Source organism: Andrographis paniculata, unplaced genomic scaffold, assembly GCF_009805555.1.
Source record: "Andrographis paniculata isolate CXL003 unplaced genomic scaffold, ASM980555v1 Contig80END, whole genome shotgun sequence".
In the NCBI taxonomy this organism is placed as follows: Eukaryota; Viridiplantae; Streptophyta; class Magnoliopsida; order Lamiales; family Acanthaceae; genus Andrographis; species Andrographis paniculata.
Genome location: NW_026137618.1, coordinates 2,136,245 through 2,158,286, shown reverse-complemented (window position 1 = coordinate 2,158,286; position 22,042 = coordinate 2,136,245). Strand labels below are relative to the sequence as shown.

General features: G+C 36.0%; 2 protein-coding genes across 2 annotated transcripts; one reads left to right on the top strand and one right to left on the bottom strand.

Moving 5' to 3' along the window:
- Window positions 1–1,498: 1,498 nt before the first annotated feature.
- On the bottom strand, window positions 1,499–3,938 carry LOC127240859 (omega-hydroxypalmitate O-feruloyl transferase-like). The gene is made up of 3 exons (XM_051259705.1): window positions 3,588–3,938; window positions 2,946–3,479; window positions 1,499–2,611 (listed from the first exon to the last, which is right to left on the bottom strand). Exons 2-3 carry the CDS (start codon window positions 3,405–3,407, stop codon window positions 1,745–1,747), a joined length of 1,329 nt encoding a protein of 442 aa, XP_051115662.1. The 5' UTR covers window positions 3,408–3,479; window positions 3,588–3,938; the 3' UTR covers window positions 1,499–1,744.
- Window positions 3,939–20,359: 16,421 nt separating this feature from the next.
- Window positions 20,360–21,301, top strand: LOC127240955 (uncharacterized mitochondrial protein AtMg00810-like). The gene is made up of 2 exons (XM_051259831.1): window positions 20,360–20,552; window positions 20,682–21,301. Exons 1-2 carry the CDS (start codon window positions 20,360–20,362, stop codon window positions 21,299–21,301), a joined length of 813 nt encoding a protein of 270 aa, XP_051115788.1.
- Window positions 21,302–22,042: the final 741 nt, after the last annotated feature.

Genomic DNA, 22,042 nt, shown 5'->3' with positions numbered 1-22,042 from the left:
TCAATTAAGACCAATGACCCTCTTTATATTATCATCGATCATTCAAGCAAGTCAATAGACCAATAATTTAAACCAAACTCCAATTCCACTCCCATAGGATTACGCAATCATATTTTGCCAAATTCTGAACAAAGGACTAATAATGAATTGAATGGGAAATTAGACAATGCAAGAGATAATATTTTTACCATCGAAAATCCTTCAAGAACAAAGGAAAAAACTTAGATGGTCTAACCAAAAGAGAACAGCTTCCAAACAAGACACAAGAGAATTTCAAGAAATCAGACAATAATACTGCAACAGCCGCTCAATCACCAAAACAAATTTGCAATCGAGAAAATGAAATATGAAATCCCCACCCCCTCCCACCACAAATAAAAAGGAAAAGTAAAAAACATGTTTAGTCTATCTCGAACTATATGACCCTCATGGCTTCAAATAGATGAGAATCTTCGGTTTTTCACCAAAATTTATGCATTATTATCCACATAGAAAGGGAGCTCAACTCAATCAATATACTAAAATTTCTTCGGGTGCGTGCAGTGTTTTTTATGCTCACAGCTAGCTGGCTGGTGATTTTTCCCCGCTTTCGCTTACCAAACTTTACCCCCACATTCTCAACACAGTCTTTAGGTGCAAAAATTCCGAATAAATACCCCAACCAATCAATCACCAAAGCAAATAACACTCAATTGGAAAAAAAAAAAATGAAGTATGATAATCCCTCCCAAAAGATATAAGAGATGGATCTTGTTAATAAAACTAAAATTTTTTTGCAACGTGGAGACCAAAAGTATAAGTTTTTTCGTACTATGAATGGGTGGAAATAAGCATAAAAACTAAGAACATATAATGACTGGTTTGGAGACCAAAGGTTCTTTTATATAAAAGAAAATATAATAGAATATGATTATGTTAGATCAATACATGACCGTGTATAAACACGGCTGAAAATTAAATAAACAAATGCGGCCATGTTTACATATAAAAACACGACCGTGTCAAATAGTAACACAATCGTGTTACAAAACGAAAATTGGCCATATATTCAACAAACCACAGTCAAGTTTCAAGAAACATACCCATGTTTCGTGCAATATGGCCGTGCTTAACATAACACTCCCGTGTTTTAATATGGCCAACTATTAAACGTGTTAATTTTTTACCCATACCGCCGTGTATTTATGAGAAGACGGCCATGTGGGAACACATAATGTGTTGTAATATGAACACGGTCATGTTTTTTTTTGTAATATTTCGATTCTAACTGCTTATACACCGTTGCATCTGGTTGAACACGACCATATTTGATTCAAATCAGTTGCCATGTCACAATTTTTTATGTCCTCGGAAACATTTACCGTTAGGTTTTTAACAATGAGACAAAAAATATTGAAAATTATTCGTAGCGAAACTAAAATGAATGGATTTTGGTCTCAATTGAACCATTTCTTATTTTTTCCATAAATTCAAATATATTGTAGCAAGCATACGATGTAGTCATTGGTAACTGATGTCATAATATCGAACGTACGAAGTGACTGCATTATCTGTATTAATTCAGCTGAACAGAATGAGGTACCGCCACTGGCATTAAACACCAACATCAAGACGAGCAGTAATAGCGACCAACAAAAACAGTAAACCCACAGAAAAACAAACAAACAAAGAACAAATCACAAATATGAGAATTGGAAATAAATAGACAATAATTAATGCAAGAAAAGGCTCATTTTATTCATGGCTATATGGTGTCGACGAGCTGTTCAAATCTGTCCATCGCAGGGGCCGGCAATCCCAGAAGCACGTTGATGCTCTTCCTTTCCTTCCCATGAGAAAGAAACAGCACCACCTCCTTCTCCGGCAAGGCCACCGGCCCCGACAGCGTCGGCTCTCCCCAACCAAAATCCGTCGTGTGGAAAGACAGCCTCGACCACGTCGTGATGAGCAGCGTCGCCGTCAGAGACGGCCTCGCGCGAGTCGCCTCGAAGTAATCGATAGCCGACCTCATATATCCGTCGTCCACCATTCCCACCGCCTCCTGAACAAGTTTCACGGCGAACGACAGCTCATTCTCCGTCAACTCGCCCGCGGCGCAGAGCGAGTTGGTCAGCACAATCGCATTGCCGAAGTACTTGTCGGGGATCGGGGGATTGAATCGGGACCGTCCGTCGACGGCGAAGAGGAGTTTGGTCTGCTGATCGGGCTTCAGGTTTAATGCTTGCGTGCGAGCGCGCCACACGAATGCCGAGAGGGCTTCGAAGGTTGTGCACTTTTGGAGACGATGATCGTCTTTGAGGGCTGCTTTTCGGAGGCGGTCGAGCTTGTCGGGGTCGAAGCAGAAGGACTTGAAAAGCATGTCTTCGTCTTTGTAGAGCTGCCAAGTATTCGAAATGTCGTCAATCTCGGCGAACTCGTGGTGAGGGTATTCCAACTTTGGCGGATTTCTGGCTTTGAGGATGCTTCGGTCCATAAACGGCGGCACCTTCGGGGGAATTCCCCTCGCCGTTTGGCCCCAAGAATTGACGAATTCCATTGCTCCAATCCCGTCGAACATACAGTGATTCATGCACAATCCGAGAACAAAGCCTCCACATTTGAACTTGGTCACCTATGACAAAGAATGTATCATCAATTACATGTTATACAGGTTTGCAACTTGTTAAATAATCGATCATCTTAAAGCTTAAACTTAAAAGGATACTCATCATTAGTTATTATATATAGTTACAACTCATTAGACGTTTCTCAATTCATCATCGTTCATGTGCAAGATTTGTATATAGCGTAAATTTATATTGCACATAAGAGGAGTTACGTGTTTCGAGTCTCACCAAGCACCATTAGTCATCGTCCGTGAAACTATATGATAATTCACGAGGCGCATCCACTAAAGTTTAAACCTTTTAGGTAGATGAAAAAGTAATGATAGATTGAAGTGTTACTTGGGCGATGAGAGGAGGGATGTCGAGTATAGTTTGTGCGCCGGGGACGTCGTAAACGAGCTTGCCGAGAGTGACGGGGTCAGGCTTGGTGATGTCGCCAAGTTGCTGGAGCTCGCACTCGGCCTCGGCCTCGACAAACACGGCCCCTTCTCCGGTGCAGTCGACAATGAGCTTCATTTCAGGGCTGATGGTGAGGCGTCCGGCGAGGGGATAGTAGGGGACAAGAACCTTCGACAGGGCATCCTTGATCACCCCGACGGCATCTTCGTTGCCTCTCTCGTCGGACTTGAAGCAGTAAATGGTGCGAACTGTGACGGCGATGTTCTGGTCGAGGTTCGATAGGAAGTAGTGTTCTTTGGCCGTCTCCGCCGCCGGCGCCACCAGCACGGGCTGCCCTTGTTTAACGGTCAGCTGGACCTCGTTCTTGCTCTTGCTCTTGCTCTTGCTGCTGCCATTTTCCATTTCTCTTTTACAATAGATGATGATAAGATATATATATATAGATGATACGTATCCTTCAAATATCTATCTGCACTGCACGCACCACAAGAAGAAGAAGAAGAAGAAGAAGACATGAATGAATGAATTGACGATAAAATTGGTATCATATTAAGCAATTAAGGAAGGTCAGTAAAACTGTACCTGCTGCCGCAGCTGGAGTGAGTGAATGGTGTCTGAATCTGAAGGATGATGGGATTGGGGTGGGGCAGAATATATAGGGGAAAGAAACATGATGGTGCAAGAAACTATGAAAGATTTTATGGGTTTTGGTTAATGTTGAAAGGGACTGCTGCTGCTGCAAATAATTGATTTGAATTGATTGTGTGGATACGCAAAGCGACGCTAATGGAGGATCCGAGACAAGAAATTCAAAGGGGGATAGGGATGGAGTCTGATTTGATTTGATTTGATCGGAATTGGTGGTGGTGGTGGTGGTGGTGCTATGGCTGCTGCAGCTTTGGTTTGGTGGAAGATTCTGCAAATGTAATACGGTTGGGGTAGGCTACTTGCCACAGAACCAAAATATTACCAGTAATCGACGATGGCGTGTGAGTATTGTAATTGTAATAGAGAGAGAGAGAGAGAGAAACAAAGACTTGCTTTGGTTGTTTGGTGGGGTGGGCATCCTAATCACACTTGCTTCCATAATTAATAATATTATCATTTTCATTTTCATTTTCTTTGTATTAGCTCAGGGTGCTTGCTAATTACTTTCGATCATCATTTCATGAAAATATGAAACACACCACCTTATTTTGTATAGCTTGTTGATATGTGTAGTGTTATTATATTTGTGGGATATTAATATAGTCCCTCCCTCCATCCCATAACAAAGTATATTTTTTTATTTTACTCTGTCCCATAACAAAGTATCAATTTTCTATCTACCTAAAATTATAAATACTCTTACAACTTACAATATATTAAACAAATGTCATTACATTTCTATCATACATATTTACTTATATCATTTCTTCTTTATTTTAATCATTATTTTAAATATTTCTTCTTTATTCATACTGTATCACAATATAATATTAATATTTTTAAAACTAGCTTGAAAAAGGCAAATGAATATTTACTTATGAGACGGAGGGAGTATTTTATTTGTTGTGATTGATTATAATATGCATTTTATAGAGTGTTATTATATACACAAGTTTAATTTATATATTTTATTTGTATTATATAAACATGATCATGTACTGTGAATATTGTGCTACTTGATAATATTTTAAGTATATATGTGTATTTCCTCAATTTCAATAATTTTTTTGATTTTATTTTTATTTTTTATATAATATAATATTATTAGATTTTGTATTATTTTTCATTTAAATAAATTTTAAATGATATAAAAAAAAATTATATGTAAAATATTTGTTTTAAGAAAAAAAATCAAAGTTTCGTTTCAATTTTGTTATTATTCAATTATTGTTATTTCATATAAAAATATATACTTTCTATGAAAAATATCATAGATTTGTTTATTTAGTGCCCATTATTTCCATTATTTAAGTATTTTTATTATTAAATATAAAATTTTTTGATAGTATTAGTGTATGTTTAATTGTTGACTTTTATTATATATAGATACATGTATATTTATCGATTTTTATTTAAGAGAACATATTTGTGAGGTTATTTTTTTGGAGAACCGTGACGTTTGTTTTTTGCTTGAATGAATAGAGAGTTGTACATTAAAATTATTGTTCAAACCCAAAAACTTTAAAACAAAAAAAAAAAAGAAACTAACCAAGACTTCACAATATAAAAATAATAACAAATAGGGTATATTATATAACAATGTGTTAATAAAAATACATAAAATACTCTATATTTTATTTATTAAGTGAAATCCCTTATACTAATGTAAAGTTTGTACAAAACACTCTTTTTGTCCAAAACTAATGTTTTGATTCTAAATAAATACTTAAATTATGCAAGTTTTATACAAATAAAAAACGTAAAATGTCTTAAATAATTTTTTTGAATAAAATAAATAAATAAATAATTGATCAATCGTTTATTTTTATAGTTTTTGTAAAAATTAGATGACAAATTGTCTAAAAGACTATAATTTACATTTTGTATTTGTATAAAACTTGTGTAATTTAGGTCTTTATTTAAAATCAAACATCAATTATGGACAAGAATGGTGTTTCGTGCAAATTTACATTAACACAAAGGGATTTCATGCCAAAAAAATAAAACACAGGGTGTTTTGTGCACTTTTATTATAAGACAATGAGGTGTTATATAATTTACCCAACAAAATATTTAAAAGATATGAAATGTAATATCGTTTTATATGAAGATATTTTCATTTCACTATTAAAAATGTTTTTGTGACGGAGGGAGCATTTTAAGTAGTGTTGTCGTAAAAAATCGTCACCGACGGCTTAACTGGAAAAAGCCTCTCGGAATTGATTTGTTCAAAGAGTTCCCCGGCCTACTCAAGAAAAAATCCAGGTTATCTCGTGCATTAACGTGAAAAGAAGGTAAAATAAGACTAATATAATAAGAACGAAAGTTGAAAATCGAAGAAAGAAGCTCTGAATTAATTTAAAGAAACGCCGTAAAAAGAAAAGAAATAAAAGGACTGCTCTTGAATGAAAAAATTACATAAAAAATAATGCAGAGAAAATTAATTAGGAAGAAGACGGTTGAATGTGATGAATGTCGTTGTTTTCCTCTTAGATCTTGATTTTATTGTTAATTTTTAAAAATTTGTTTGGATAAGATCTTATCTTTATTTTTTCTTCAAAAAATTCAACCATCTTTCTAATTACTTGTTTGACCTTTCTACATCCGTTGGGCTGTTTTTTGAGTTGAGCTGGACCTCCTTGAACGATGGGCCAAACGGGTTAGCAGGTCCGTCTACTACTTTGGGCCGTATGTTGGGCCGCGAATGTCTTTTGGTTACACCTATGTTGGGTCAGCCCCAATTAATTATTTGGATGTGTACAAATGTCCCCCACAAAATTACTTGGACAAAAGTTAACATGTAGTCCCGATAATTTTGTTAAAAATCCCTTATGTTTGAATCAATTGGTGCGCGCATGTTTTGGACCTCTCATCATAGCCAACTCATCCGCGTCAGATCGTACCCCGCATCAAGGTCATTTTCACCTCTAAGATCTTCTTCTACCTGCTAAGTCCACCTTCTGGTTACTCGTTGGTAGACAACATCCAAGATCAGTGTTCGGGAAGGTCAATTTATGCTTATTCAACCTGTCCAACAGTGTTTTCGCCTTCCGTAAGGTCGTAGCCAACCACAACATGATTGTGCCTTTCTTGTAGCTTCAAAAGAGATGGATAGAACCTTTAAGATGTTTTTCATTAATAAACGTCTTCAACTTCTCCTATTCGGGCTCCATCAACCTATATACGTCATTGGATGACTTGACCGATAATATATGGTTCTTCCTATATAGGGGACCATTTCCCCAGCTTTGCATCTTTGGGACTTTCGGGAGGATAGCCTTCCAAACCATGTCACCTTCTTAGAAGGTCTGGGACCTCACGTGCTTCCGGAAGTTCAATTAGGCCTTTTTCTTTTGATGTCGAATGCGTTCAAGAGCCTACAGTCTCTCTTTGGGCAAGGCGTCAAGCTCCTGGAGTAGAGCTTCGTCCTACTCTCCTATCAGCAGTTGGTTCATCTTCAAAGTTCAGAGAGAGGGCACTGTAATCTCCAATGGAAGTACAACATCATGGCCGTAACTCAACCTGTAATGAGTGCTGCCGGTTATAGGATTTGGCGTTCTGATACGCCCATAAAGTCTCCTCCAAAGTGTCATTCCAACCTTTCGGATTGTCTTCCAATGCCTTCTTAATAATGAAAATCAAGATTTTGTTCATTTCCTCGGCTTTCCGGTTAGCCTGAGGGTAATATGGAGAGGAATGTAGCAGTTGGATTCCGTATAGGGCTACAAAGACGTTGACCTTCGCGCTCATAAATATGGTCCCTTGGTCGGTGAATATTGTCTTGGGAATGGAAAACCTGTGAATGATGTTATTCTTAATAAAACATATGACATAATTATGTTGTACCTTGGCCAATGAAACAACTTCCGCCCACTTCGTGAAGTAGTCCGTAGTTACAAGAATAAAGAAATACCCCTTAATAAATGAATGATGAATCTTGCCGATGATGTCCATTGTCCATCCATGGAAAGTCCAATGTTTGATAATCGAATGAAATCTTCCACAGGGACTCGCCGAAGTGGTCCATGGCGCTGACATACTAGGCATCCCCGACCATAATCTATGCAATCCTGCGAGATTCGTGGCCAAAAATAGCCGTATCAAAGGATCGTCCACTTCATAGATGGTCCAGCGCTATGGACACCTCCAACACCTTCGTGGACCTCGGCCATGACCTTCATAGCATCCTCGCAACCCAGACAACATGCTAAAGACCCATTGGATTTCCGTCGATACAACACTCCATCGATTTGAGTGTATTTTAGAAGTTGATGGCACACTACTTTTGAAGCGACATTCCTAGGGTCTGTTAGACCTTCCAGCAATGGGGTTCACCAATTTGGGTCCTGGTCAGCTTGTAGACATTCCTATCCTGGCCATATTTTCTTTTTTTTTTTTAAATTCGGAAGCCCATTGTGCCAAGTCATTTGCCTCTAAATTTTCCCAAGGTATGTCCTCCAACGTAACCTTCATGAGCTGATGAAAAAGGTCGTGGGTTTATTGAAGAAGGTCCTGAAGTCGTGGTTCTTTACACTTGAATTCGTTCAGGGCCTGTCAAATAACCAGCTGAGAATCCCCTCAAATAACGACCTTCTTGACATCCTTTGCGACCAAGAATCGCAGCGCCAACAGCAACGCCATGTATTCGGCTTGGTTGTTCATGACACCTTGCGGAAGTTGGTGGGTGAAGCGTCATACTTCTCCTCCTGGACTGGAGATCACCACGCCTGCTCCGGCTGCTCCCAAGGAGCTGGACCAGTCAAAAGTCACCAGCCAATGTTCCAATCCTGCGTAGTCCACAGGAACGGCCTGAATCATCTCAGGATGTTCGGCCAAGAAATTTGCAATGGCCTGTCCTTTCAAGGCCTTAAGAGGCTAGTATGTTAATTCAAATGATGCCAACTTTAACGTCCATTCAATTAATTGTTCTCGGGGGACTGACCTGTTTAATAAATAGCGTAGAAGGTCGACTTTGCATATGACTTTAGTTTCAACCGGCATCAAATAATACTCTAATTTTGTGCATGCATTATATAATGATAAACACATTTTTTTCAATACACAAATAATGAGTTTCAGCATCACTGAGAGTCTTACTAAGATAATAAATAGCTCGCTCTTGACCTTTATCGTCGTCCTGGGCAAAGAGGCAGCCTGTTGTGTCATCAGTCGCACCTATGTATAGCTTCAACTCACTTCCACTAATTGACGGCATTAACACCGAAGAAGATGATAATGTCTGCTTAATTTGGGACAGGGCTTCTTGTTGGGCTATTCCCTCTCGAATATGTCTTTATTCTCACATAGCAGCACCGAGAAGGTCTTCATTTTGCCGGCAGCGTTGGCGATGAATCTCCTCAGAAAATTGATTTTCACCATCAAGCTTTGCAAATTCTTTAACATTATGTGGGGGCCCAAAATCCTGGACAACCTTGGCATTATTTTTTTCGACTTCGATGCCCCTTTGATGAACCGAAAAATCCAAGAAATTCTCCGCTTGTACTCCGAAAGCGCACTTTGTCGGGTTTATCTTGAGGTCATCTAGCCTCATCTGAATAAAGGTCTTCCGAAGGTCCAAGAGGTGGTGATCGAATGCTCGGGACTTCACTACCACTTCATCTATGTATACCTCAATACAAGCACCTATCAGATCGTGAAATATCGCATTCATTGTCCCCTAGTAGGTCGCTCTGGCATTCTTGAGGCTGAAGGGCATAACTATCCATTCAAAAATTCCGATTGCTCCGGGGGAGCGGAAAGTTGTTTTATGGGCGTTGGTTAAGTATTTCTGATTGTATCCAGAGTAGCTGTCCATAAAATAAAGCATCTCATACCCAACCGTAGAATCCACGACCATATCGGCGATAGACATCACGTATTCGTCCTTCGGCATTGTCAAATTGAGGTTCCGGAAGTCAATGCAAATTTAGATCATTCCATTCTTCTTCCTCACTAGTATAATGTTGGAAATCCACTTCGGGTACCTGGATGTTTGAATAAAGTTATCTCTAAGTTGTTTCTCGACCTCCTCCTTCACTTTCGGCAACAATTCTAGGTTGAAACACCTAAGGGGATGTTTGCGTGACCAAAATGATGCTTTGGTGGGTAGTCGGTGTTCCACCAAGTCCCTTGACAACCTTGGCATCTCATGGTAATCTTATGCGAAGCAATCCTTGAACTCTTAGATCAAGACGATTATTTGCTCATTCTTCTCGATATCTAACAGGGCACTAATCCGCATCATTCGAGGAGTTGTTTCATCCTAAGGTTAACCTCCTCCAGTGGATCTTGCACTTTGAAATGTGGAGGAGCTCTTCGGATTAGAGAGTAGACCTCCTCTTCACCTTGATCCTAAATAGGCGGTTGGGAGGATGTCCTTGCCTTCTCGTCAAAAAGGTAAGCAGCATGATTTTTGGCATATATGAATGGGCAGCCGGATCTGCCCATTCGAGCTTCCCAATCTTGGAAGGATCATGTTGTCATTCATGATGAATTGACGAGCTGTTGGGCTGTATGTTAGGCTCAGTTTTGAGGCAAAAATCTTATCACCTGGACCTTGAAGTCATCATCGAAATATAAAGTTCGTTCAAGGTCTTGATTGGTGGAAATTATGTCCAAATTTGCTTATGATATCTCATCGAAATTTAGTGTTTCGATCATCGATCCATCTTCCAAAAATTGGATCTTGTTGGATACTGTATGAGTCTGCTAGTCAAGAGAAAATTCGCTCACCTGAAGGACACGCTTCGGCCTCCATTCCCGTTGGGCGTGAAGCTGATGGCGCAAATCTTTCGGATCCAATTTCGACCTTCTAATGGCTACTGCATCCTGATTGTCTGGCTGCCGTTTCCGACCTTCCCGGTCTAATTTCGGCCTTCTAGTGGGCACTACATCCTGATCGTATGGTTGCGCTTCCTTGCCTGACCTTCCTGGTCTAATCTCGGTCTTCTAGTGACCACTCCATCATGATAATTTGAATGTCGCTTTCTTGTCTAACCTTCCCAATTTAATTTCAAAATTCCCGCGGCAGTTCCTTCTTGGTCCTTGGCCTGTCCCCCAACCTGACCCTCCTGGTGGAGGCAAGCGGCCAAGCTTATCACTGGATTCTCCTCTTTTGGGTCCTGGTAGGAGATCGCGATCTCTACTCCTTTTGGTTCACGGTCCAGCTTCCATCGTCAGGAGCTCTTTTGGAAAGACGGGTTGGATGTGGTGTAATCACTATTTAATCTACCGAGGTCATTCGCCAGACTTCCCCACCCTTTTCGAAGCGTACTTTAGTAACTGTATTAGTGGGAGAAAGTCTATTGTACACGGAGCTCCTTCTCGGGGGTTTAATCGATCTTCCGAGTCCTTCAAACACTAATTTTTTAGTTTCTGTCTTCATGTTGATTTTTCAGATCCTGATGCCGAATTTTTAGGCCTTTTCGGACATATTCTGATGAAATTTATTGGTGGGGAGAATGGTTCGGTATCAACCTTTATTTCCGGTTTCTCGGGCAGCCCAAGGTGGCCTTCTTTGATGGCCTTCCCCTGGGACTCAGCCAAGAATATCTCATTTGGTTCATCTTCAGCATCAACATCTTCTCCTTGGGATTGAGTAGGGTGGTTTCCGCTCCGGAACTTCTTATTTCGAGTTGTTTGAGCCTCTTTCAAGGGCTATTCGGCCTTCACAGCTTTGGTCATCGGCTGCCAAAATTTGGGACACTCCTTGAGAGCCAGTCTGTCATGCAACTGGTGCGTTATGTTATTTATCGCCAGATTCACAACCTGGCCCTCTGGTATACGAACCTGGCATTTAAATTATGCCTTCCCGAATTGTTCCAAGAACTGCTCGACCGACTCCTTGCTTTGTCGATCGCCATACATCCCATGAATCGCATCTTCAATTACATGTGGATTTATGATGGAATGTGGTAGCAGCGTCATCTCTGCCTACCCCCTCAGGCTGTTCGGAAACTACCTGAACGAAAGTCGGATTATGTAACGCCGGCTACGGGAAGACTTGATGAGTAGGTTCCCATTGTGGGAAACAAACTCGGGGGCCTTCCGTAGGTTCTCTAAGGTCTGGAGCATGTTGTAATGGTGTATTTTCGGGGGCTGATTGGGCAGGATATTTGTAGGTTTGTTACAGCAAGGATCTAGCAGCAAATCGACATTCCCTACCAACTATTTGTTCCCCAGTGTATCGGGGTGGTGTTGGGACTGGTCCCCCTGGTTCCCAAGTCATTCTAGAAGGCTTTGGGACAAAGGAAGTTACTGGAATCGTTGTCGGCCTTGTCCCCATGCATTGGAAGCCTCTTGTCTGGCCGTTGGGTTTCCTCGAAGGCCCGAATAAGGGACTTGAGTGCTGAAAGTAGTTCCAGCAAATAAAGGATTATTTTTCCCATATGGTGTTGATGGGACTGACCCAAAGGTCATCCCAAATCCATCGGTTAAAGGCGGCCCAAAGAAAGCCTACCCGGCCGATGCCCGAGATTCTCCGACCTTCTAGGTAGTGATAGGAGGTCCTTCAGATTCAGCACCCTTACCGAACAGAATAACATGGCCATACTTAAGTGCCTGAGAGCTCGGATCTGTTGCAAAGCTGATTGTAGGCCTCTGGGAGGCCAAATCCCTAGCTGGCTAGAATTGACCTTTCGGGCCTTGCCTTTTCAAGTTTCTTTCTCCAGAAATAGCGCAAACTCGTTCTGAATGGCGGGTTTTAGAACGTTGGTAATGTACCGAGATAGGTCCAACGTGGATCCGTGAAGGGATGACCGAATGTCCTAACAAATTTGCTCTTTAAGTAAGCTGGCAGGAAGGTTGATAATCCGGTCCAACCTTACAGCAGATGTGGACGCCTCATCATATGGAAAAATTTCAAGTGTAGAGCGAGATGACGAATTGTTGACGATTTCTTTATTTTTGAGCATTTCTGCAGTTATTGGCGGCATCAATTCTCTTCCAAGTTGCATGCAAAAGTCACGAGACGTTGGTGTCCCATCAAACGTACCAATTCTATTGTCGTTAAAAAATCGCCACCGACGGCTTAACCAGAAAAAGCCTATCGGAATTGATTTGTTCGAAGTGTTTCCCGGCCTCCTCAAGAAATGATCTAGGCTATCTCGCGATATGCAAATATTTAACATGAAAAGAAAACAAAATAAGACTAATATATTAAGAACGAAGGCTGAAAATCGAAATAAGCTTTAAATTAATATAAAGAAAAATTGTAAAAAGAAAAGGAATAGAAGGACTGTTCTTGAATGAAAAAAGTTACAGGAAAAATATTGCATTAGGAAGAGATGATTGAATGTGAAAAATTTCTTTGTTTTATTGGTTTTGTTCTGCTTCTTGGATCTTGATTTTATTGTTAATTTTTTTTATAGTTTGTTTGGAAAAGATCTTATCCTTTTTTTTTCTTCAACAAATTCAACCACATTTTTAACCACTTCTTTGACCTTCCTAAACCTACAAGCCAAACTAGTTTAGTTTTATCGAAACATAACAACACCTAATGTGATCAATTTTTACAAGAGTAACTTTCCATTTTGTCATTTTAGTTTGTCCAAACAAAATTTCTAATTTCTTTTACTAGAAAAAAGTAATTATAAACTAAATAGGAAAATATCCTCACTTTTTATTGTTTCACATTATTTTTATTTTGATGTCAAGGAAAAAATAGATATTACACTATTTTATTATACTGCATATTTATAAAATACTAATTTACGTTAATTCAGGTATAAAAGTCAAATGATAAACTTACCAATAGACGGAGGGAGTATATATATACTCATTTTGTTAAAATTATATAAATTTAGTTCAATACTGAGGGTGAAGGGGGGACAGAACCTGGGAAGCAACATCCCACCCACCTTTAGGAACTTTGCAAACATTGCTTCCTAATAGATAACAGTCAATAGTTGGTACCCCCCTTGGTTGCTAGAACATGAGTTTATTTTGTGAAATAGTTTAAAATTTTTTTTATATAAAATATAAAAAATTGTGTTAATAATATAAATATAATAAATATATCTAATGTATTAATTTTTTGAGGAGAAACGTGCGTATTTTTTTCAAAAACGAACACACCCTTATAAATTTGTAATTAGATCAAATTCATATGTATTATATCTTAGTTATATTATTTATTTTTTATGGGTTCGGCCAAAATCAAAATTAGGCTCTTCAATATAATTATTTTTGTTTGCAAAGAAAACATAAATAATCAAATAAAATAATTTATTCTATATTTTTATATGCAAAATCACTCAAATTGTATCAATATTAATTTTTTTTATCATTTTTTTTAATAGTCAATATAGGTAATCATTTAAACGTTCGTAAGACATCCGCGATCTTAAATAAATTAATAACTTTATTTTTGAAAAATCTTTTTCTGCGATTGCTACTATTATCAATACAATTAATAAAAAAATAATCAAATAAAATAATTTATTCTATATTTTTAGATGCAAACTCACTAATAATTGTATCAATATTAATTTTTTTCATCATTTTTTTTCAATGGTCAACATAGGTAATCATTTAAATGTCCGTAAGACATCTGCCTTTGCTACTATTACCAATACAATTAATAAAAAAAAAACGATAAGCTATTCAAACGTTTGGATAACGAGCATCTATTTTAATAAATTCAAAATTTTCTATTACTAATATCAAATTATCAGGTAAAATCATTTCTAAAATTTTTTAATTCTGCAATAATCTATACTAAGTTAATATCAAATATATTATTATGAGAAAATATATATAATAGAAAAAAATAGTACAACATTATTTTAATTTTTATCATTTAAAAATTTTATTTTTTGTAAATTAACCCAAAAGAAAAAAAAAAATCCAAATACAATATTAAACATTTTAAATTGAATAAATTCTTCATTTAATGAAGTAATTGTCATATCTACTAAAACTAAAAAAATAACTAACTTAAAAAAATTCTTCTTTCGATTGTACTTTTTCAATTTAATTATTATCATAAAAAAAAAATTTCTAAAAATACGATGTTTAATGGAAAATACACATCCAATATTCATTTTAAAAGCAATTTATTTTGTAACATGCGTACTATTATAAAATCTTTCATTTCTATATTTACGCATGAGAATGTGTGTCTTCCACCTTCCATCAGAAATTGATGTTTTGGAATGCTGATGAGAACCAGGAAGTCGAGGCAAAAAGGAACCTATTCTCGACAAAGGTCGCGGCAGAATATCCAACTTTCTACAATCCAAAGATGACGTCATTATCTGAGGTAATGATAGAGATTCTTCAAGGATATGTCTATGAGTACACCTTTTATTTTTCAAAAATTCAATATACCAAAAAATCGGTATGATAAATGTATATATTGATAATGTACCAAAATTTTGATACAATATCGATATGTACCATTTCATATCCAAATATTTCATATCCAAATACTAAAATTTAAAATATTAATGTTGGTATCAATATGTTACATTATTTATATATACAAATATACTGAAAATATCAAATTATATATTATTATCGTACTAAAAAATTTAATATGATATTAGATCACACTAAAAATTTTAATATTTGTACTAAAATTTCAATATATTTTAAAATAAAATTTTTTGGTTAAATTTTTTTTATATATATCAAAATTTTTAATTTTTTTAGTGTATATAATTTTAAAATTATTAAATTAAAATAAAATAAAAAATAAAGGATGGGTGGGGCAAGGGGTTTTTAGTGTATATAATTTTAAAATTATTAAATTAAAATAAAAAAGAAATAAATGGTGAAACCCCTCGCCCCCAATCCAGTTACGCCACTGCTCGGAGACGACCATATCAGGGTCCTTTTGCCTGTTGGAATAACTGACTCCTAAAATTTAGAGAGTGGGCTAAATTTGAATTTTCAGTGAGTAAACAAAAAAAAAAAAAAAAGAAAAAAAGGACACAACACAGTACACATCTTATTCAAAACAGAAATTTATTCTTTTATTTTCTTTATAGTTTATCCGTAGGTTTAGTCATTCTATCCAGTTATGTCGATTTTCAATTAATTTATTTTGCTTCTTGCCAATTTTAGGGTGTGTTTCTCCGGAGGTTTGGATTTTGAGTCTGGATTTAAATAATAAAAATTTTAAATTTGAATAGTTGTACGATGTGATATAAATAGGCGTTGATGTGATGTTTTGAATGTAAAATTGATTTTCAGTATAATATAAAAAATGAAAAATAGGTATTTGATTTAATGTTTTTTGGGGGAAAAAAATGAAATGAATAGTAGAAATCTAATCTAATCCCCCAAACAAACACATACGCTTTCTATTAGAGTTTAGATAGTATTTCATAGATTCAACCGCTAACAGGGACGGATCGACCTTTTGTGGAATGGTAGCACGTGTCATTAGTGATTTTATTTATCAAAAAAAATATTTTATGATTTAATAAATCTATTACCACTAAAAAATTGTAGTGCCCCTATTTAAAATTTAAAATTGCATTATTATTTTTTTAAAAAAGGTGAATTATTTAAAATTTAAAATATCAAACACCTAAATAATTAAAATTCAATCCAATTAAAATAATTAATTTATATTCTAAAACATAAATATACAAAATAATATTACATTATTATTATTTTTTAATAAATCAAATTATATAATTTATTTTATTTTTAAGTTTATATATTGTTGAACCAATAAAAAATTTTATCCACAGCTGACGACTAAGATCTAGGATCACCTAGAGGCTTGACTGGTAAAGAGGTCCGAAGTGTTGGACTTTGTAGAAGGCTTGGATGGAGCCTCGCAGAAAATTAAATTTCGATTCCAACAAATATTTTAAATATAAAATTATTCTTAATGTAATATAAAAGATAATAAAAAAAAAATTAATGTATTATTTTTCTTTAAAAGAAATCATAAATTGTATTAAAAAAAATAAAAAAATAAAAAACAAGCAAAAACAACCTTTCTATGACACGCGAAAATTCACGAAATTTTAATAGGATGTATCCATTACACCACTGATATATTCAATTTTTATTTTATACTCTAAATTTTGAGATTTTAGATGTAAAAATAGGTGAAAGAGATGAGGATTTAAATAAAAAAGCGATTTAGTAAATGTAAAATTTAATATAAATATAAAATTACACAGTAAACTAAATTGCATATATTAAAATATTAATATGAAATAAAATAATATAAGTCCAGTTAAATACAGAATCTATGGAAAAATCTCCATAGCAGGTAGCTTGCACTCTTTTAAAGAAATGAAATGATAAAGGAATTTTAAAGTGTTACTTACTAATTAAATATATATTTTAAAGTTCTCTCTCTTCTAATTTTTTTTTAATGACTTGGAAATTCGCAGTCGTTATTCGAAAGTGCAGGTAAATTTTTGATCGAATCTAATACCTGCAAATTAGGCTTGACAAGGCAAATCAAGCTAGACCAAAAATGTGTGGCAAGTGACCTGAGACGTCGGGGGTTTGAACTCATGACCTCTGATACTATTTGTAACGTGCCGGAAGCTGACACGCCCGGTGCCCAGGCCCAAAGGCCCAAGCCAGCCGTCCCTTGTGCGCAAGAAGCCTGGGTATACAGTATAATGTGCGGGATAAATAAAACGGAACATGTAGCTTCACCAAGACATATGTCGTTGATTAATTGTACAGGACCGGGGCTCGTACACATGAGACGGACTATGGCCGAGAACTTGGGCAGAAATGTCAGTTCGTGACACTTTCCCCCACTTCAAGTCGCAAACGCCCTCGTACGACGCCATTTGAGTGCACCGACGTTGTTTCTTGCACGTTGGGCTTGCCTCCAGATGTCACTCCATTGACCCTTTCGCGCGTACCTTTTGTGCTCACGAACCGCTAGCGAGGTTTGCCATAGCCGACCCACAACTCGCCTACTCCGCCGCTCGTCTCCAACACCATCCGGGGCACCCATGTTGCGACTTCTCCATTCTTCACCTGAGAATCGTCCTCGACGTGGTTCCGCTCTCACGAACAAAGCTCGCCCACCTTGGGGCAGGTTATTCCTTACACGACAAATTCTTTTAATAATATATATTCTCTACATTCATTAGTAAATTTTTTATTTGATTTTATACGATGATTAAGGTAAATTAGTATTTTATAAATATATATTCTAATAAAGCTATATAATATATATTTTATCCTTGAAAAGTAGTGTGAAAAGTAAAACTTAAGAGTATTTTTTATATAATTAGTTGAGAGTTACTATTTTTTCAATAAAAAATAAAAAAATTATAATTTGAACAATCTAAAATAAAAGATTTAATCGTGGATGAAATAAATATTTTTTATTTTAAAAATACTAACACCTTCACTTATATAAAAATTAATAAAATAATATTTTGTCATAAAAAGAATAAAATAATATTATAATCACTATAATTAACCTATTAAATTACACTATCTACACTATTTTATGAGAGATGGGGAAGTATTATTTATTCACATTAAAATATGTGCCAACTTTTGGATGAAAATGGAAATATAAAATAGTACTAAGGGGGCATGGGATTTCCTGTTCGATATTCGCCCATGTCCTTCCTGTCTATCCAATGAAAGTTGTACACGTGGATATGTTATTTATTTATTTTTTTAAATTAAAATCTAAAGTTGCAGAAAAATTGCAAAAAGATTCCTGGATGGTTGGATGTCTCCTCGTCATTTCCATCTTCCCCAGAGCCTGCCGCGTTAATCGAAATTTTTTTTTCTCAGCTTCAACCTTCGTCGGCCACCTTCCAGAGCTGCCGCCGCCAACCAAGAAGCAATTTTTCTTGTCATCGTCTTCATCGAGTCATTGTCAACCTCCGCACTAGCACCTCAGGTATCTATCCAATTAAGGCTAATTTAGGAGTTTTCTTTAAAAAAAAAAAAACAATAAATTTTGGGAAGCTTTTGTTGGTTTGTGTTGTAATTTGAATTTTTATTTTGTAAATTTTGTATGATTAAATTTTGGACTTGAGTTTAGTAATTAGAATTGTGTAAGATTTACAATAGAGGTAGTGTCATGATTCCAAATGCGAAGTTGCTGCAGTGCCTAAAAATGATGGAGGTGGTGGGGCATGATTTTGAAGCTATTATTAGTTTTATTCTGTAATTTTTGTAACCAACATAGTAGTATTTTATAGAATCGGATTTATTTGCTTATTTGTTGTGGCATTTGTCTGCTCAAGCTTCTTCTGTTGCTTCACCAATAGAAACACAACCAACATTTAGCCCTAAATCGTCTGATAGACAATGATGAGACAAAATTGTTTCTTGGTAAATGGTGGCAGTTCTAGAAGGTGGCCGACGAAAGTTGAAGCCGAGGAAGAAAGACGATGAATGCGGGCTCTGCTGCTTTAGGGGAAGATGAAAATGATGTTGGGGAGGGCTCCACGGACCGATTTGCAATTTCTCTTCAACTTCAAATTTCAATTTTCAAAAAGAATAAAAAGAAACATAATAAACCATGTGTGGTCTCTTCATTGGATGGACAGGAAGGACAGAGAGTGGATGTTGGACAGGTGATCCCAATTTCATCAAATTTTACTCTTTTGGACTATATGTTTTTCGAAAAAATACATTTTTTTTTTCACAAAATATTTTATCAAGTATTATTTTAATATCAAACTCAACCAAAAGAAACAAACCCTTGGTATCTTGATATCTATTTTGCTATTTCTTTTACAATTCAAACAATAAGTATATTTATTTAAGTAAATAATGGATTTTACTGTATATTTTGTCCGTCTCAATTCAAAGTACTCTTTTTACCATTGTTATTCGTTCTACAATTAAGTTTGGATTTAACTTATAGACTCTTTTTACCATTGTCATTGAGTTTGGATTGAATTTGAATTTTAAAATGAATTTGAAATTTTTGTTTCTTTAAGTCTATATGTTTGGTTTGAGTTTTGAGTGTTTTAATGTATATTGATTTGATAGGTAATGATTATATTGGTTTAATAATACTCCCTCTGACTCATTGGAAGGGTAGCATTTGTTTTTTACACGTAGATTTTTTAATATTAGTATTATATTAGATTGTAGTAAAAAAGATAAAAATACCCCTATTAGTATAGTGTAATATAAAAGTAATGACATTTGTATAATACAATGTAAGTTGAAAGGATATTTATTATGTTAGGTAGGTAGTAAAATTACTAAATTAGGAAATTATAACTTTGTTTTGAGACGGACGAAAATAGAAAATGGTAGTCTTTCAATGAGGCGGAGAGAGTATAATCTAATAATGATTTTTTTAAAATAAAATTATGGAAAAAATAAATAAAATAATTTGGAGTTTATGATGTCTTTAAAAAACTATTGTATTTTTTTACAAAAAAACATTATAAATAAATTATTAAAAAAAAAAGAAAAAAAATACACTACAAACCAAAACCCTTCTACAGCCACTATTACCTAGGTATGTCAACGGGACGGGTTCGAGACGAGTTTTGTAGGCCCCGAGACTCACCCTGCTAGAAAATATTAGGATTTAAGACCCGCCTTGCCCCATCTCAACCTGGCCCAAGGACCCGTCCTGTCCCCAATCCTCCGAGTTCGCGGCCAATCCCAAAAATCTGCATTATTAAAGAAAAGAATAATATAAACTTTTTTAAAAATAATTTAATACTTAAAAAAAAGTATGCAATAAAGTTGTTGATTATAGTTTATTCCATCCATTTTGTTGTGTGATGATCATTACGGGAGATGATGATCATGGTATTTCTGATCTACAAGCATATCTTAACCAGCAGTTTGAGATGAAGAGCTTGGGTCCCCTTCGTTACTTTTTGGGGCTTGAAGTCTCTGATTCTCCCGATGGTTTGTTTCTGTCCCAGGCTAAGTATGCCTCCGATCTTCTTGCTCGAGCTGGTCTCACAGACTGTTAGGTAGCATCTACACCACTTGCGTACGACGTTCGACTTACTCCTCATGATGGCTCTCTTCTTGATGATCCTACTCTTTATCGTCAACTTGTTGGAAGTTTGATCTATTTGACTGTCACTCGACCAGATATCGCTCATGCAGTCCATATTGTGAGTCAGTTCATGGCAGCTCCGAGGACCTCTCACCACTCTGCCGTCTTACATATTCTTCGTTATGTGAAAGGTACTCTTCTGCATGGCTTACAGTTCTCCTCTAACTCCTCTTTGACTCTCAGCGGTTACTCTGATGCTGATTGGGCTGGTGATCCCACCGATCGACGCTCGACCACTGGTTTCTGCTTCTTCGTGGATGATTCTCTCATTTATTGGCGCAGCAAGAAGCAAACTTTAGTTTCTCGCTCAAGTGCCGAGTCAGAGTATCGTGCTCTTGCTGACTCTACTTCAGAACTTTTATGGCTTCGACGGCTACTCACTGACCTTGGTGCCCCTCAGCCATCTTCTACGGCTCTTCACTGTGATAGTCAGAGTGCTATGAAGATGACCCATAATGATACCTTCCACGAGCGCACCAAGCATATTGAGCTTGAATGTCACTTTATTCGACAACATGTTGTCAATGGAGTAGCTCATCTCATTCCAGTATCTTCTGAAGATCAGACAGCAGATATCTTTACCAAATCTCTTCTTCCAGGCCGTTTCCGATTACTCTTGGACAAACTCAAGTTGGTCTCTACTGCACTATCTTGAGTTTGAGGGGGGATGTTGAGATATTATAAATATTCGATTTTAAATTTAGTAGATTTATATCTAGATTTGATCGTATCCATAGATTAGATTACTTAGATTTGAGTTTATTTTGTATTGCCTATATATAGGCTTCTTATTTTGATAATCATGATGACCATCTCATTATTTTCCCTCAAAATTTCTAACAAAAGTACCAAAAAATTATAGTTTTAAAAATAAGGACAATCAAATATTGACAATAGTCCGCAGAGAATTGTAAAAAAAATAAATGTGAACACAAATTTAATTTAGATTTAAAGTTCTATTTTATGTTTAAAATTTTTAAATAAATAAATAATATAATTTATATTGTATAAAAATATAAATAAATTATAATAATTATTAAAGTATTCGGATTATAGTCCAAAGAAGAGCGAATTTTTAATAAAACCTATAACCCATCCTGAACCCGGCCGAATCTAAAACTCAAAATCCGCAATCCGCAGCAAACTAAATTTTTTAGACTCAACCCACCTTATTAAAATCGAGTCCAGGGCTAACCCGCCTCATTTGACATCCGTGCTATCACCGCACCCTCCTCCTCTTCCACAGTGTCTGTCTTCTTCTTTTCCCGTCTTTTTCGATTCTTCTTTTTTTTCTTTTTCTTTTTTTTTTTCTTTTGTTTTATCATTTGTGTTTTATTATCTCTTCATCTCCGACACATAGAAGACACTCCGATCTTCAACGAAGCAGATGAATTAC